The sequence below is a fragment of the Lacerta agilis genome, chromosome 8, assembly GCF_009819535.1.
Source record: "Lacerta agilis isolate rLacAgi1 chromosome 8, rLacAgi1.pri, whole genome shotgun sequence".
NCBI classification, from domain to species: domain Eukaryota; kingdom Metazoa; phylum Chordata; class Lepidosauria; order Squamata; family Lacertidae; genus Lacerta; species Lacerta agilis.
Genome location: NC_046319.1, coordinates 69,037,696 through 69,056,136, shown reverse-complemented (window position 1 = coordinate 69,056,136; position 18,441 = coordinate 69,037,696). Strand labels below are relative to the sequence as shown.

Sequence of the window (18,441 nt, the reverse complement as noted above, 5' to 3'; positions counted from 1 at the left end):
AAAAATATACAATCGGAACTAATATAAAAGAGGAAATTAAAGAAATAGATATCCCCATAACAATACAGGAGATAAAAGATGCAATTAAGAAAAGTAAATCAGGAAAAAACACCAGGTCCTGATGGCCTACCAATAGAATATTATAAAAAGATGGAAGATATTTTGATAAACCCACTACTTGAAATAATGAATCAAGTATTAGAAAAAGGTGCAATCCCAGATACCTGGAAAGAAGCGTATGTCACTCTCTTACAAAAACCAGAAACAGACATTGAAAGAATATCAAATTATAGACCAATCTCTCTCTTAAAGAGTGAGTATAAGATCTTCGCTGGAATAATAGCAAATAGATTAAAAAAGGCACCGTATTTTTCGCTCCATAGGACGCACCGGACCATAGGGCGCACCTCATTTTTAGAGGAGGAAACAAGAAAAAAAAATATTTTTCTGGTTTTCCTACTCTAAAAGCCCTGGTTTTTTTTTGTTTTTTGTTTTTTGAGGATCAGCTAAAAGTTTTGCAGCTGTTTTTGCAAAGGCAAAAGGCCTTTTTTAAAGGATCAGCTAAAGGTTTTGCAGCTTTTTTGCAAAGGGGAAAGCCCTGGGGTTTTTTGGGGGTTTTTTTTTAGGATCAGCTAAAGGTTTTGCAGCTTTTTTTGCAAAGGGAAAAGCCCTGGGTTGTTGTTTTTTTAGGATCAGCTAAAAGTTTTGCAGATGTTTTTGCAAAGGGAAAAGGCCTTTTTTTAGGATCAGCTAAAGGTTTTGCAGCTTTTTTGCAAAGGGGAAAGCCCTGGGTGTGTTTTTTTTTTTGAATCAGCTAAAGGTTTTGCAGCTTTTTTGCAAAGGGAAAAGCCCTGGGGTTGTTTTTTTTAGGATCAGCTAAAGGTTTTGCAGCTTTTTTTGCAAAGGGGGAAAAGCAAAGAGGAAAAGCCCCATTTTTATGGGGTTTAACTCACATTTCTGAAAAAATCTTAAGGAAAGGGAGCCATTTCTACTGTTTGCAGACAGATAATCTAATCAGCCAGTCACATGTCCTGGGGAAACAAACAACCTTCCTCTGCAGCACATTCAACAAAGGAGGGCGGGGCTGAAAGGGAGCCGGGACTCTTATCTCTCTCCCGATCTCTTGCTGATCAGCTGCTGAGTGGGGTCCTTTCAACACTCCCTTTTCTCTTTGTAAAATAAAAAGCACAATCTGCTTTTGGCCCCTGGGCAATTCAGCCCCAGGGACCACCATTCGCTCCATAAGACGCACAGGTATTTGCCCTTACTTTCTAGAAGGAAAAAAGTGCGTCTTATGGAGCGAAAAATACGGTAGCCAAAAAAGTAATACATCCTAATCAAGCGGGTTTTATACCGGGGAGACAGCTACATAGTAATACTAGAAATATTGTAGATATATTGGAATATTTGGAATTTAAGATAGACAAAAAAGCTGCCCTGCTACTGCTAGACGCAGAAAAAGCCTTTGATAACGTTTCATGGGAATTTATGAAGAAACAACTAGAGGCAATTGGAATAGAGGGGAGAATACAAAAAACTATAGAAGCAATATATAATCATCAGAAGGCGAGGTTGATAGTAAATGGAAATCTAATGGAGAGTTTTCCAATCTCGAAGGGAACAAGACAGGGATGTCCTCTCTAGCCTTTATTATTTGTATTAACAATAGAAATATTGCTACAGAATATTAGAAACGATAAAAAACTAAAAAGAATAGTAATTGGTAAGAAGGCCTATAAAGTGTGTGCCTTTGCGGACGACATAATTATAACTACTCAAGATCCAATAGAAGGCATAACAATAGCTCTAGAAACAATCAAGGAATATGGAAAGGTAGCAGGATTGAAAATAAATTATAAAAAACAACATTAATAACTAAAAATCTAGATTCATAAGAGAGAAATGAATTACAACAAAAAACCGGAATACAGATTAAAAATAAGGCCAAATACTTGGGGATTTGGCTAACTCCCAAAAGTATAAACCTGTATGAAGATAATTATGTGAGAACATGGAAAGAAATTAAAAGAAGCATGGAAATTTGGAATAGATTACATCTCTCCTTATGGGGCAGAATTTCAGTTATTAAAATGAACATACTCCCCAAGATGATTTTTTTGTTTCAGTCCATTCCAATACGGGGGGGGGGGGTATGAAATGTCTTAAAGATTGGAAAAAAAGAACTAACAAAATTCATCTGGAATGGGAAAAAGCCCCGGATAAAATATCAACTACTAACTGATAGAAAAGAAAGGGGAGGATTCGCATTACCTAATTTGGAATTATACCATGCAGCGGCTGGGTTACTATGGGTAAAGGAATGGATAACGCTGGAAAACCCGGAGATATTAGACCTTGAAGGGTTTGATAACCGATTTAGTTGGCACCAATATTTGTTATATGAAAAAGTAAAGGTCCATAGGGGATTTCTAAACCATTTAATAAGAAAATCACTTTATAACATCTGGGTAAAATATAAAGGAATTTTGGAGCCTAAAATCCCCCTATGGACCTCACCAGTGGAGGTTATCACAATAAGGAAAACAAATATGGAAGGGACATGGGCTACATATTATATGTTATTAGAAAAACAACAAGAGGAGTGGTCTTTAAAGACATATGAAAATATTAAAGGTTATTTGTCTGACTGGCTACAATACCATCAAATCCACCAAAGATTCATAACGGATAAAAAATCGGGCCTTGCAAAAGATCGATCCAAGTTTGAAAAAGAGCTAGTTTATAGTAAAGGAAAATACATTTCACATATGTATGACTTCCTATTGGAATGGGATCTTAAGGAGGAACAAGTAAAATCAACAATGGTAAAATGGGCGCAAGACCTAGGATATAACATTTTGATGGAACAATGGGAAAAGTTATGGAAGGTGGATATAAAATTTACTGCTTGTTATTCCCTGAGAGAGAACATTCTTAAAATGATGTACAGGTGGCACCAAACACCTGAAAAGCTATCTAAAATGTATAAAAACAGATCGCCCATTTGTTGGAGATGTGAGAAGGAGAAGGGAACTTATATGCATATGTGGTGGCACTGTACAGAGGTTGGCACATTTTGGAATAATATATATGATGAATTGAAGAAATTGGTAAAATGTACTTTTAAGAAAAAACCAGAAAGATTTTTATTAAGCATTGTGCCAAAAGAATTGAAAGAATCAAAAAGAATGTTACTATTGTATGGGATAACGGCAGCCAGAGTTTTAATAGCCAGGAACTGGAAAAATAAGGTACTGCCTAATATTACAGACTGGCAAAATCTAATGATGGAATATCTAGAGCTACCAAAAGCTACTGGAAGGGTAAGAGAACAATCAAAACAAAAAGTCCATAAAGAATGGAAACTGTTTAAGAAGTATATGGAGAATAATGGTATAGGAAAGTTTCTATTAGCAGAATTAGACTGAACCAAATAAGATATTAAACCAGAGTAAGTTAAGAGATAAAAAGAAGGGAATAAAAAGCTTATAACTGTGCGAGAAATTTGGGTAAAAATTAACATATACAGCGATGTTAATTGGAAGTCCTTTTGTTTGACAATAAGTATGTTTTAAATTTTGGAAACTATTTGATTTTTTGTGTTGTGTTGTGTTGTTTTGTTTTGTTTTATTTTGAATTTTTTTAATTCTGTAGTAATATTTGTTGGATGTGTGAATTGTGTGAATGTTTTTTTAAACAATAAAGTGTTAATAATAATAATAATAATAATAAGAAGAAGAAGAAGAAGAAGAAGAAGAAGAAGAAGAAGAACTAGGAAACAGCTCCACCTTTGTCCCTAGCCTGCTGGAGATCATCAAGCAGCGCAACCAAGGCAGTTTCAGTCCCATGATGAGGCCTGAATCCCGACTGGAAGGGATCCAAAGTTCATTGGAAACTTCTTCTTATCTATGTAGAAAGTGCATGCTATGCTGAGTTGTTGATCTTCAGCTGACAGAAAAATATACCTGGTGAAATTTCCCTCATTCCTCCTGCTTCCTGATATTACTGCAGACTCTTTGCACGGTTTCCTCTCACAGTAAGTATCTTTAACAGACCCAAAGGATGCTCCAGTAACTGTTGGATAATAAAGACTGCTCCTGTTTCCTTCTTGTATTCAAGGTTTGCTTATGTTCTTTCATATTATCTCAACCTCCTTTTTCTCCCCTTGATGAATTCTTCCCCAGTTGCCTTCTACCTTTTCCAGAGTCCCTCTTTCCTTTTCCAGATTGGAACATGCATGGGTTTTAAATTAACTGCTATATTCCATAAATGTAGCAGTGGAAGAAAGACAGGACTACAGGTCTACCCACCGGCTCTTCTGAGAGACCTGCTCCCCCTGCTCCTCTCCTCCATGAACTGTCTGCTATCAGCAGTCCTCCACCTGTTTGCAGCTGCGAGAGAGAAGGGAGAGCAATGCCTTTGCTGAGAGACCCACTTCATTTCACTTCTCTTCTTCCCAAACAGATTCCATGCAATCTGGTCATCAGTTTCAGATGTTTCAAGCTTTGCGTAAGGGTTTTCTTCCCCCTTCCCTTTTGGATTGTCTTTCGAGATTTTAAGGCTGTGAGTGGGGACTGTTTGCTTTGCTCTTGGTTTACCGCTGTTACGTAAAGCAGTTCTGGAAATCTTTTCAGCTACTGAGCAAGTGGAATGCTGTAAATCAATATATGAGTATCAAGGGTTACATATACGGGCAAAAGTTCATCTCCCCTGGCCTCCTATTGGCAGAAGCAGGGAAAAGGAAAGACTATTTTGCTGTTCAGGTAAACAGTGTGAGAGTAGCCCCAGAAGCAGTTATGCATGTGCGTGTGTACGGAGGGGTGTGTGTGTTTTTTAAGGCCGGTGTTGCTGAGGTGTAGCACTCCCTTCTTGTGTAAACTGATTTTCTTTCAGCTGATGCCAAGTGGCAGTGATCCAGAGGAGTTGAATCACCATTTCCTCATGGAAGTGAAGGTGATTTGAGTTTATTGTGTGACTATTTTGTGTCCAAGATCTTACTGAGATTTGAAAGCCTGATATTATGTGCACTCAAAACCGAGTTCATTGGATTTTTTTCCACCATGCCTGGTGGCACTAGCCTGACACCTATTAATGACCCAGCAATTCCTCCTGAACTCTCCCAATTCTCTGCTAAAGCAGAGAAGGGGGGAGGGGCAAGGAGCTGCTAAGGAATCATGGGAATGGCCCTCTCCGGCTGCAAGAAGCTTCTCCCGCACCCCGGTCTCAAAGAACACGCAGGTTCATGAGGAGGGCAGAGAAGACGCCAGAGGTGCTCAGAGACAGTTTGAGACTGTTTGGGCAACATCTGGGAGAGGAGGAGCCTTAGAAAGTGTGGAAGAAAGGGACATTCAGACTCAACAACAGCTCTACAGGTGAAAGACTGATCTGGAAGTATTGTGAGTTGTTTGCCAATTCCTTGAATAAAGCATTAATTTCACTCACAACAGACTCTGCCTCTTCGTGCTGACCAGTATCTGACCCAGCCCTGACAGATATGACATGTAATCAGAAGTGAGTTCCTTGGGTTTTTTCCCACCACACCTGGTGCTACCACTTGAGCTTCTACTAAAGGCTCATCACCACCTCCAGAACTCTTCCTCCTGCTCCCCATCTATCCCCAGAGTTTGTTTCTAGAACAGTAGCTACCTGAATGTTCCTAAGGATGTGGCATAATCTCTCTCTCTCTCTCTCTCTCTCTCTCTCTCTCTCTCTCTCTCTCTCTCTCTCTCTCTCTCTCTCTCTCTCCCTCTCTCCCTCCCTCTCCCTCTCCCTCTCCCTCTCCCTCAGTTTTTCAGTGTCATCCATGCCTTATTTCAAATACAAGGGGATCCCATTTTCTTCAGAGTTTTTCTCAGAGGAAAGACTCAGCTATGTGGAAAACGACTTCCAACTGTTGGATGATGATATAGTGAACGTCACTTACTGCAAGTCAGGTCAGTATTGCAATTAGGTAAATAGACTTTGGATTTAGTGGACATAGTGTCCACTAAACCTGCCAGCCATAAGTTTGCTTTTGATAAGTTTGCTGCATAGTCCTAAGCTTTGGCTTTATCCCTGGAAACCCATGAAAAATGAATGGGTTTTCAGGTACAGTCATACCTTGGATCCCAAATGTCTCTGAAGCCGAACTTTCTGGCTCCCGAACCATCGAAAACTGGAAATGAGTGTTCCGGTTTTCAAACTTTTTTTGGATGCTAAACACCCAGCGCAGCTTCTATTGTTTCTGGCACACCTGTGCAATTCAAAACCAATTGGAAGCCACGCCTTGGTTTCTGAAAATGGACTTCCAGAACGGATTCAGTTTGATTTCTGATGTAAAACTGTATTGCGATACATAGGACCTTAAACCAGGTATCAAGGGGAAATGTCAGGTTAGTTCACCATTCCTGGATAATGATTAGTCAAGACGCAACATGCAAATAAATTGTAAGAAATTTACAAATAAAAGAAGATGGGCAGCAAACAAGTTGAATATCTGAATAGACCTGTCAACCACATGTGAAAGTCACATGTTTTTCACTTTCTGAAGTACACAAAGTGAAACACATGCAATCCCTCAATTTTGCAATGCACTTCTTCAGCTAAGAAATGTGTACAAAAATGCATATACTAGACTGTGTGCATAAAATGCATACTTTAGTGGGGAAAAACATAGTAATGCATTATATTAGGGGGAAATGCTTTGCAGAAATGTGCAAGAAAATTCACAAACTGATGTGGAAATATGGAGAACTGAATTTAATATTTCAAAAATGAGAAATCAAAATAGATGTATTACACCATCCCTAGCCACTGTTGATGTTCACAGAAGGAAGCGAAAGAACCCTTGAAATTCCTGAGGAAGTCTGGAAACCTTGGGGGGGGGGAGGGGAAGAGAGATTTTCACATCATTATTTCTTTCTGGGATATCTGAACCCAGATATTTACAGTGCTCATGAGCTGAACTGAGAATATTCCAAGGAAAATCTTATATGTTATGGCATGCTTCTGTCATGTCACTTGGAACGCTGTCAGTGCTGGATATGGGTGGTGTGGGTGATTCCCTTGCAAAGGGTGCCAGCCCGAGGGGGTCACAATAACAGCTATACTTATACGTCTACCCACTGAGAAGATTTATTAAAAAAGCAGCTGCACCTAAACGTATCATTGTGAATATATTCCATATATATATATGGGGGGAATTTGGTCCTTGCTCAGGGTATCATATTACCAAAGTCTTTCTCTGGTGCTGTGTCGGGATAAACATTTCTAAAGGTTTATTGTATATACAGTAGACGAATATGCCATCTTTCCGCTATAGTTATTTTGCAAAAAGCCTCATAATTAACACCCACTTAATTTGATGATTGAATTAAAGCAACATAGATTGACAAGGGCACACCATGGTGACTGGCCACCAGGATAAAGATTCTGTGAAAACCCACAACACAGGAGCTAAATTTCCCCATGGTGCAGAAGTTATGTGTATGTCAGAGGTGCCATAAGATTCTGGTTCTCTGGGAACAAGTTCCTTCCCTTGAGGTCAAGGTGGCAGAACTAGAAAGTGTAGGAGGCAGAGAAAGTGGTCGAGGAGGCCTTCAGGGATGTGGTAGCTGGGTGGCCCTCCCACAAAGACAGCTCTCCTGCCTCTAAGAAGAAGGAAGGTCCTGAGAAAGGAAAACATTACTTTGAAGAAGAGTGAGGCATTCCCTTAGAAAGCACCTGTTTCTTGGGAGTTGGTATTGGGACCTGTGCTTTTGTAACTTGTTCATAAATGATCAAGCAGTGAGGTGGTCAAGTTTGCTGACACTAAAAATAGATTGTCAGTAAGATGGTGAATGCAATTTAATGTAAACAAGTGTAAAGTGATGCATGTTGGAGCAAAAATTTTTAATTTCCCATACACGCTCATGGGGTCAAAACTGGAGGAGATGGACCAAGAGCGAGACCTTGGAGTCATAGCATACAGCTCAAGGAAGACGGTGACCCAGTGTGCAGTGGTCGTGAGAAAAAGTGGTATGATCTCACTTTTCCAGTACTTTGCTATTAGGATTCTAGCCGCTGCTGTTGCTTAAAGAAACACTCTTTTATTTTTCATATGGGATGCTTATCGTTAGAATGCCTAATAGGAAAGCTTCAGGTTTCCTTAAGAATGTGTATATTAGCTTTTTTTTTAAGTTCCTCATAGATCATGCCCCATTTTTTTTTGGGGGGGGGGACATGTTCACCACATGTGGAATAAGGTTCCTTCATTTTGTTTACATCTCCAACACTTATTGCTGTTATTCTTATTTATCTTGGCTAATGTGGATGTGGTCAGGTACGATCTGTAAGTCATTTTCATAAAGTTTTCTTTTATCAGATAGCATGCAGTGAATTTTAAGTCTTATCCTCATAATTTTTCCCATTTTCCCCATCTCGATTGGATAGCCAAAATCATGTGCCCACTTCACCACCACGTCCTTCACCTCCTCATCCTTAAGGTTCCAGTCCATTAATAATCTGTATGTTTTTGATAATATCTTTTTATTATTTAATAATAGTTTCTTTCTATATCCAATATCTTTGTGTTAAATCCATTTTTTTGGTCTAATTTTAAAATTTCATTTAGCTGGTAATATTGACGGCAGTTCACACCTGCCTGCTTGAGTTCTTCGTATTTTCTGATTTTCAATTGGTTATTTCTTCCTCTAATATCCTTGTATGTTAGACAATTAATGGTCATGTTTTCTTTTTCACTGCTGTTGTCAATTTCCCAACGGTATACCTTTCCAGAATTCTGGGAATCTTGCCCCATGGGAGGATGCTGAATACCTAGAAGAGGATGAAGATCCATTCTAATTCTTATGTTCCTCTAATTGCTTTTGCAAGGGCCAAGTATTAATGCACAATGACTGACTGGTGGATTTCCTCCTAGGTACCCATTGGATGGCAGAGATCTTGGGCTTAATCTTGAGCCATGGGGACCCCTCATGGGTTCAGAGTACACCACTGTGGGAAAGGGCACCCTGGATTGAGTTGGGTGATCATTTGCAGGTTGCCTTGAAAAATCCTTCCCCCAGGATCCTGAATACTCACCTGCCATTCCAGCTTTTCCCCAAGTCCTTCCTCCACTCCAAGGCCAAGGTAAGAGAGGAACAATGGACACATCAAACCTGTCTTTTTCACACACAGATGTACGGGATTCTGGAAGACAAACACTTGACACAGCCTGTTTACAGGAGGATGTCATTTTTTGTACTAGAGAATGGGGGCGAATATTTTGAATCTCCTTAGCAGTTTCCTGTTTGTGGAAGAACTTGAACTGGTCCACATGCATGATCAGCCCAGGTCCTCACTGGAGGCTTCCTCTGTTCATGTCAGGCTTTATTTATCATGCTTTCAGTTTTCTGCCGCACTGCCTAATGTTAGTGTTGGGCTGCCTGAGCTCTCCCTCAATATACTGTGGCTCTTCCTTTGTTACAGGTTGTCTATACTCTGCGTAACCCTAGAGATGTGATGGTTTCAAGCTACCACTTCTTCAAAGGCTTTAAAGAATTGAAGGACCTTGGAACTGTGGAAGAGTTCATGGAGAGATTCCTGAGTGGGGAAGGTATGGAAGGAGGCAAATCAGCCACTCTTGTTTGCTGTGACCCAGCACCAGTGATGTCCACCAACAGAAAGTATTTATTTTTAGCTAACTCTACATTCCTATCAGAGAACTATAATTCCCAGTTAGATACACGGAGAAGGGCAGAAATGCAGCAAAGTCCTACATTTTTCATTTGCTTTTAAAGAAAATCAATAAATGTCCTTTCAGATGGGCGAGATTGGCACCAACAAGAGAATAGATCAAAAGCGATGATAGCAGACATTCTCACTGGTGGCAGAAACAAAAAGAAACCTTAATGGAGAAAGCCCGTTAAAGCGTTAAGATTGTCGACTCATTCAAAGCTTTACTTCTCCCGTATGTGGATAATGTTAGTTCATAGATCAGTCAGCAGGTGGCCTTGGACACAGGGTAGCGTTGAAGACTCGTGTTACTGATTTTGTTTTTAAGGGACAATGCAGTTATTTCCCCAGTTCTTGACTGTTTCCTCTACATCTACAATAGCATTCTCTACTTCCCCACCATAACTCCTTACATTTCACCATTGGTTCCTCTTTGCTCCTCCAGTTGAGTATGGTTCCTGGTTTGACCACGTGAAGGGGTGGGTGGAGATGAAGGAGAAAGCCAACATCTTCTTCAACACCTATGAAGAACTACAGCAGGTAAAGGTCTAATTTTGACTGTGTTGACATGCTGCCAGGATAGGGCCCCAATTCTGACATTATTCACACATGACGCTGCCTTTTTTGGGGGGGGATACTGGTAATATTGGTTAGAAGAGGATTCTGAGCAGGGCAAAATTCATAGCTACCCCTACATACACTGCATATCATGTGCAGAGTACATTTCCTTTCTTCAGTATAAGAGCAGATGTGCCAATAACCTGCTTTTCTGCCTCAAAGGCAATGTGTCTTGCTGACTCAGATGCCTCCTGGATCCTGTGCTGGCTGAGGGGCAGCTGTAGACCGTGTGGCTTCTGCACTGTAATAACAGCAAATTCCACATCCTCAGGGCCCTTTGTGTGCCTCCTGATCAAGGGCAAGCTCTCTACATCACCGGAAGATTCACATCCATTTGCTTTTCCTTTCTGCAGGACCTTCGAGGCAGTGTGCAGAAGATCTGTCATTTTCTTGGCAAGGAGCTAAACAGCCAACAAATTGAGTCTGTGGTGGAAAATGCCTCCTTCCAGAAGATGAAGAACAACAAGATGTCCAACTTTTCTTTAGTACCAGAAAACATTTTTGACCACACAAAAGCGAAGCTCATGAGGAAAGGTAAAAGCATTGGTTGCCATGGAGTGCCAAGGAATAAGGCCATCTTGCTGCATGTCAGGGGTGAAGAACATCTTCTTTTTCTGTGGATGTTTGATGCCTCACAGAAAAAGTCTACCAGCAACCAGTCAACAGTGTGGAGTCAGAGCTGACTGTGAACACAGTTTGAAGGTCCAGAAAATGGGCACAGTTTGCAGGATAGTATATCTTCTTCTCTGTGCAACATCTCACCTAAGTCTATCTATTTCATGCACGTCCAGATCAAAATAAGAAATGATTCTGAAACAGGCAGTCTGTAGAACAAGGGTGTATCTGCACAATTTTGAGACCTGGATAATGCTGGGGACTCCCTGAAAAAAGCTTGCAGATTCTCCTGGTCGTCAAGACACAGTAGTTGCCTCAGGGTTGTTTATGCTAGATTTGGCAGATTCTGTGCCTTTCACATCTATTTGGAAAGCAAGCAGAAATTCAGCAGGCACAGCAACAGACACACAGTTCATGGAGCCCTCTGCGGTCCAATAAGAACACATGTCTGGTCCAGGTACTCAACATGCATGCATTAGTGCTGCAGGAAAGCCAAGTCAGGAGGGTGGGAATGGCTGGGGATGGGCTCAGGGCAAACCGTTAGGGGGCATGTTCTTTCTCCCCTAACATCACCTACCTTAGGGGTTGAAGTAATTACAGGTGTACATCTTTGTGTTTGCACTTGTTCTTGTGTTGTTCTAGGGATCTCTGGGGACTGGAAGAATCACCTGGCAGTGGCACAGAGCGAATACTTTGACCATGTTTACTGGGAGAACATGCGTGGTGTGAATATGACCTTCCCTTGGGAATGAAGAATCACAGAACGTTGTTCCTGCTGTTCTCCACCTTCACATTCTTATGTTTGATTTGGTTTGGGTACCTTCTGCTAAATAAACAGATACTTGATCTGGAATAGTGCTGTTTGAATTACTATTTTTTACATGTGTGTTTTCTTACCTGCCAACTCCCTTTCTTTGAGCAGGAGATCCCAGCTTAACAGAAGGTGTCCCGGCTCCTCCTCTGCTGCAGAAAGGCCAAGGCCTTGACCCCAAGTCCTCCATTGAGGCCCGCTGTGGCCTCGGAAGTACTTCAAGAAGCTGGGCTGCACTTTAAATTGCACTTCCAGAAGTGTGACGCTGGCTTCTGGAAGTACATCAGTGGCTGTGGTGGGCCTCAATTGAGGTCTTGTGGTGGCAGCAGCCTTGGCATTGTCATGGCGGCAGCAATGGAGGAGAGTCAGTGAAAATAAGGCAGCAGGCCAAGACAGCAGGCTGGGCCAAGGAGACGTGGGTGTGTGTGTCCTGGATTTGGGTTGGGAAATGTTGGGTGGTATGGTGTTTTCGTTTAACACATGCTGGAATGCAACAAAATGTCTCTCTTTGCTCCCTCAGCAGAGACAAATCAGTCTCCACCACAGTGGCAAAGCTGAAAGCAGGTTTAGCCCAAACCCCACGGAGATTGTGCCTGGCCATGTTCCTTTTTGCAACTCACAGCATGCATCAGTTTGCCAGAGAATGGGGCACCATAATAACTCACTCTATCCCAGCCTACTCTTGGTCTGGGCAGCAGCCATCTGGTCGCAGCATTCTGCACCAGCTGGAGCTTCCTAACCAGACTCAAGGGCAGCCCCACAAAGAGCTCATTATAGTAATCTTGCTTCAAAGTTACATGGACTACATTGGTCAGGATATCCCTGCCAGGGACGGCCATGGTTGGCGAGCCAGACGGAGCTGGTAAGATGCATATAACGGACTATAGACTGGGGGAAAAGCTATTCTCAGCTGGCATGCAAGTTGAATTCCAGTCTGATTCTGGAATATTCCAGCAATGGTGGGGGAAGAGATCCAGGCTTAGGCTGAATCAGGTTGTGACTCAGGCTGGGCAATGTATTGGTACACTTTCCCCAAAACTTTTTGTGATAGTGATTTCATAATATTTGACCTGGCAATATATCACAAATAATGACATGTGTGTGTGATCACTTCTACATTTATTGGCGTGCAGTACCACGCTCTCCAGAAGTGGCAGGAAGGTGAGGAGAGCTGGCTCCCTCTAGTTAGCTTGCTGGATGCCTTCTCTTTCCACTCTCTTTCCCTTCCCTGTTCCCTCCAGTGGCAGAACAGTCTCAGTATCAACACATTTCTATAACCACGGTGTCTTGCTCCCTGCCTTTCCTCTCCCCGCTTTGGTTGCTTCACCACAGTTCATCTCAGCCAACTGACCTACCCCTGCTGTCAGCCACAAGGCACCTCCTTTTTCTCTGCCCAACCCAATATCTTTGCTTAGTTGACTGGCTGCTTCTTCCTCCGCCTCCTCCTTGCCTCTCTCACTCCAAAGGCAAATAGGAACAAGCTCATGTTCATACTTCGGCTGCCTTTTCATCTCTCCTCCTCTCCCCAATGGGCGAAGGAAAGTTCATTTGTCCTCCCATTCTCCCCTTTCTTCACAGGGCAAGCAGTTCCCTCAAAATGGGGTTTGGGCTGCAGAAAGCAGCGTCTCTCCTGCCTCACCATTTGTTGCACATAAAAGATCAGGGGGAGCACTGCTCCAACTGCCTGCTTCCCCCTCCTCTTAAGGGGGGGGGTAACAAGGGGGGGTTTCTCCTTCCGAGAGCAAGAGGAAGCTGTTTCCTTGTCATAAATATGCACAGTTTTTCAGGGGACAGAAAGCCACCTGCGATACAATGTGTGTAGGGAGGGGAAGGGAGGCGAAGGCTTCTCCTTATGAGACTCTAGATGTGGGAGTGGGGATTCCCCCTCCAGCATCTCATTCTTCCGCTTTCCCTGCATGTGTGTGAAAGGTCATGTATTCAAGCTCCGGGTAGCAAAGCACAGATTTACAAATTCATGTTTATGTGTGTGTGTGAGACAAATTCCAGAGGGGCCATCCTGTTAGGCTGCAATGGATTGTGATGGATTCCTTTGAAATCACTGCCCCCACCCCAACCTCTCCTGTATTTTGCAAGAACAAATGTGGTAACCCAAAATACTTCCTATTTCAAGGTTTGCCTCCCTTCTTTTAGGTCATCTCAACCTTCTTTTTCTTCCTCGAATGACTTTTCCCAAATTGCCTCCTTCCCTTTCCCAGGTTGGAACACACTTGGGTTTTAAATTACCTGACGTTTTCCCAACTCTTCCTGTTTCCAGGTATCAGGGCTGACTCATTGCAAGGATTCCTCACACAGAAAAGTCCCCTTTTCAAACGGTGGGGGCAGGGATGTAGTCAACCTGGCTGCCCTTGAAGAACTCTTCCCCAATTGCCCTCTTCTCTTTTCCAGATTGGAACATGCAGGGATTTTAAATTAACTGCTATATTCTATAAATGACTGCAGCAGAAGGAGGAGACAGGTCTATTCACTGGCTCTGCTGAGAGACCTGCTCCTTCAGCTAACTCCCCTCCCTGAACTGTCTGCTTTCGGCAGCCATCCACCTGTTTGCAGGGGCGTAGCTAGCCCCTGGGCTGCCGGGGGCGGCAAGCCAAGCGGCACCCATGGGGGTGGGGCGTCGCTCCGTGCGCATGATGTCATGACGCATGCGCACGGAGCGATGCCTCCGCACGGGCCAGCTGGCCCGCCCCTCTCCCGCTGCGCTCCATGAGCGGAGCAGTCCCCGGGAAAGGAGAGGGGTTGGGCCAGCGAGGGAGCAGAGCAGCAAAAAAAGCCGCTGAAAGGGGGAAAGCCCCCTCTTTCAGCGGCTTTTTTTGCCACTAGCTAGAGTCGGGCCATGTGCTGCTGCTCCCGGGTGACGGAGGGATCGGCGGCGCATGGGGGTGACAAGCGGCGGCCCCTCCTGCCACTCCCCACGCACTGCCGGTCACCCCGGGAGCAGCAGTGCTGCATGGACAGGGTGCTCGCTCGGCTGTGCGCTGCTGCTCCCGGGGTGACGGAGGGAGCGGCGGTGCGTGGGAGTGGCGGGAGGGGGCGGTGCGTGGGAGTGGCGGGAGGGGCCGGCGCTTGTCACCCCTGCCCGGTGCTTGTCACCCCCACCCTCCCCTGTCACCCGGGACGGACTGCCCCTACCGCCCCCCCTAGCGACGCTCCTGCCTGTTTTCAGTTGTGAGAGAGGTGGGAGAGGAGTGCTTCTGCTGAGAGACCCGCTTCATTTCACTTCTCTTCTTCCCAAATAGATTCCATGAAATTTACAAACTAGGTTTCCTCCTTCTCCCCCTTTCCCTTTCAGATTGTCTTTCGAAATTTTAAGGTCGTCAGCAGGGACTGTTTGCTTTGCTTTTGGTTTACTGCTGTTATGCAATGCTGTTCTGGAAATGTTTTCAGCTACTGAGCAAGTGAAATGCTTTAAATGAATACATGAGTATCAAGGGTTCCATAAACGGGCAAAAGTTCACCTCACCTGGCCTCCTATTGGCAGAAGCAGGGAAGAGCAAAGACTATTTTGCACTTCAGCTAAATAGTCCCCTACTCACAATGTGTGAGTAGGTCCAGAAGCACTTATGTCATACCCTCCAACATTCAGCAGATGAAAATATGGACATTTTCATGTGAGGAACATTAATGGGTATGCAACGGAGCTGTCCCCGGGAAAGGAGAGGGGTTGGGCCAGCAAGGGGGGTGTCATTCCTCTCACTGACCCGCCCCTCTCCTTTCCCCGTGGGCTCCGCTCAGGGAGCAGAGCGGCGAAAAAAGCCACTGAAAGGGGGAAAGCCCCCTCTTTCAGCGGCTTTTTCCGCCACTGGCTGGAGGCGGGCCGTGCGCTGCTGCTCCCGGGTGACGGAGGGAGCGGCGGCGCATGGGGGTGACAAGCGGCGGCCCCTCCTGCCACTCCCCACACACCGCCAGTCACCCCGGGAGCATTTTCATCTGAGGAACATTAATGGGTATGCAACCACAGTTATGTGCAATGGTGTAAATGTCAGGTAAAAAGTTTCCCAGGTTTTTGCATGAGAATTTGTGCTAGGACTTTAAAGGTTATGCCCCAGCACAGAAAACTTGTAACACCCCAATTATCATATCAAAAGTTACTGGTTGAGTTGCCAAACCAAATTACATTTTGCTGAAATCTAGCCCATCTGTTCCTTTACTCTGAAATAATCCTCTCCTCCACTGATCCATAAATCAAGGCAGTATGTTTTTTTCTGGTTAGTAATATAGTTAAAAAGAAAAAGTTTAAAAGGCACCCCCCAAACAGCAACAAGATTGGGACACAACAAGAACAGGAGATTGACCAAGGACACAGACAGGCTAGGTAGGGCAAACAGGGACAAGTTGGAGCATGAGAGCATCCTGCTTTCCCCAGATTGCCAGGGGAGTAGCAAACCAACAGTGACCACCACATCCAAAGGTTTGAAAGCTCATGCCAGCCAGGGTGGAAATGGTGGGGGAGAGGGACAGCTTCTCTTTTCTTTTTTCTTTTTGCTGTTGCAGGTCCACACTGGCTCAGCTGAAGGGCTCAGATCAGGCTCTCCTCGGGGGGATAGGGCAGCTTAGGATCCAGCAGGCCCATGGCTGGGCTCTGCTTCTACCCGGCCCCACACCTATAATGCCCTGTTTCCAGACCCTCATACTCCACAAGCGTCCTAGAAAAAAATGGGTCATCCTGTTTTTTTTACTGCGAGAGAACGGGGGCCATTTTGATTGCCCTGATCTTGTGCAATTTTATGGTGCTTTTTTCAGGGCTGTGATCTTGCATGGTGCCCCCAAATGCGTGTTTTGGGGAGCCATTCCCGGGAAAAGCAGGGGTTTTTGGGGGGGGGGGCGGATTGCTCCACGGCACTGTAGCAGAGAAGTGCAAAAGCCACAGGTTCTTTAGTGCAGTATTCTTTTATTGTGAGCTATATACACAGACAGTTCATACAAAGACAAGTAGGACAACTTCACTCTCACTCTCTCTGACTCCACTCTACACCACCACACCCTGCTTAACAGGTTCCCCTTTAATACAAGACAACAGCCAATCATCTGTCGGCACACTCTTGCTGTGTCACTCTGACACAGTAAGGTTTGTAGGTCTATTGCATCAGCTTCTTTTACTTTTCAAGAAAGCTCAAGCCTGCAGACTTACTAGGCTACACAACATTCTATGTAACCTGACAGGGGGGACGTGACACGAAATCATGTGAACTCATGACAACCAAAATGGCCGCCGTGCTCTCGCGATAAAAAACAGTAAGATGGTGTTTGGTAAGATGGTGTCCTGGATTCAGAGTGTTGGAAGGTATGGAGCCCAGGTTGACTGCTGCCCAGGGAGGTGATTTGACTTAATTGTGTGACTAATTCGTGCCCATGATCTTATTAAGATTTGAAAGCCTGATATGATGTGTAATCAGAACTGAGTTCATTGGAATATTTTCCACCATGCCTGGTGGCATCATTAGAACATCTCTTGCTGGTCCAATCACCACCTCCTGAAAGCTTCTGCTCCCCAGTTATCTCCATAGTTTGGTTCTAAAACAGTAGCTACCTGAATGTCCCTAAGGATGTGGCATAATCTCTCTTTCTCTCTCTTTCTCTCCTCATATATTCAGTTTTTCAGTGTCATCAATGGCTTATTTCAAATATAAGGGGATCCTTTTTTCTCATTCGTTCCACTCAGAGAAAACACTCAGCTACATGGAAAATGAATTCCAATTGTTGAATGATGATATAGTGAACATCGCTTAACCCTAGTCAGGTCAGTGGTGCAACTGGTGATGCATAGACTCTGAACTGAACAAGGCAGCTCTTTGTATGGTATTATTTATCACTTCAATAACTTTAAATATGAAGCACACAAAGAATATTAAGCAATAAAATATCTAATCTCCCCCCATGTTTAATTATGGCCATTGAACATAAGGACGAATCAAATAATAATAATAATAATAATAATAATAATAATAATAATAATAATAATAATAATTTATTTATACCCCGCCCATCTGGCTGGGTTTCCCCAGCCACTCTAGGTGGCTTCCAACAGAACATTAAAATGCAACAATCTATTAAATATTAAAAGCTTCCCTAAACAGGGCTGCCTTCAGAGGTCTTCTAAAAGTCTGGTAGTTGGTTTTCTCTTTGACATCTGGTGGTAAGGCGTTCCCCAGGGTGGGTGCCACTACCGAGAAGGCCCTCTGCCTGGTTCCCTGTAACTTGGCTTCTCGTAGCAAGGGAACCGCCAGAAGGCCCTTGGCACTGAACCTCAGTGTCAGGCAGAACAATGGGGGTTTGTCGTAACTACAAGGTGTTTGTATGACACCTACATTAATAATGTTTGCATTTCTCACAAGTTTTTATTTTATTTTATGGGCAGCCAGGTCCAAAATGAAGAGTTACATGAAAAATGGGCATCTGAAAAAGGAACATTTCGGTACTGTATTTTTCGCTCCATAGGACGCACCTTTCCCCTCCAAAAAACAAAGGGAAAATGTCTGTGTGTCTTATGAAGTGAAGGCACTGGACAGCAGCAGGATCCCTTGAGTGGAAGGGATGCCTCTGCTGCTGGAGCCATGGCTCCCAGCGGCGGGGAAGGGTCGAGCAACCTGAAATCCTCCCAAGCAAAGCGAGAGCCCGGCTCAGCCCCGGAGAGGCTGTTGCTCCGCTTGCAAAAGCGACAGCCTCTCCGGGGCTAAGCCAGACTCGCACAC

At 43.9% G+C, this 18,441-nt stretch overlaps 1 protein-coding gene across 1 annotated transcript; it reads left to right on the top strand.

Annotated features, from left to right (window-relative positions):
• The first annotated feature begins 7,889 nt into the window (after window positions 1-7,889).
• LOC117051994 (sulfotransferase 2B1-like) lies at window positions 7,890-11,776 on the top strand. The gene is made up of 5 exons (XM_033158721.1): window positions 7,890-7,982; window positions 9,445-9,571; window positions 10,136-10,230; window positions 10,662-10,842; window positions 11,566-11,776. The coding sequence occupies exons 1-5, from the start codon at window positions 7,890-7,892 to the stop codon at window positions 11,673-11,675; spliced, it is 606 nt and encodes a 201-aa protein (XP_033014612.1). The 3' UTR covers window positions 11,676-11,776.
• Window positions 11,777-18,441: the final 6,665 nt, after the last annotated feature.

What these genes read in the sequence shown, in the direction of transcription:
- LOC117051994 (XM_033158721.1), top strand. Translation starts at nt 7,890, where the DNA reads ATGGGGTCAAAACTGGAGGAGATGGACCAAGAGCGAGACCTTGGAGTC. An exon ending in TGACCCAGTGTGCAGTGGTC is followed by an intron (nt 7,983 to 9,444) that starts GTGAGAAAAAGT and finishes CCTTTGTTACAG; the next exon opens with GTTGTCTATACTCTGCGTAA. An exon ending in GAGATTCCTGAGTGGGGAAG is followed by an intron (nt 9,572 to 10,135) that starts GTATGGAAGGAG and finishes TTGCTCCTCCAG; the next exon opens with TTGAGTATGGTTCCTGGTTT.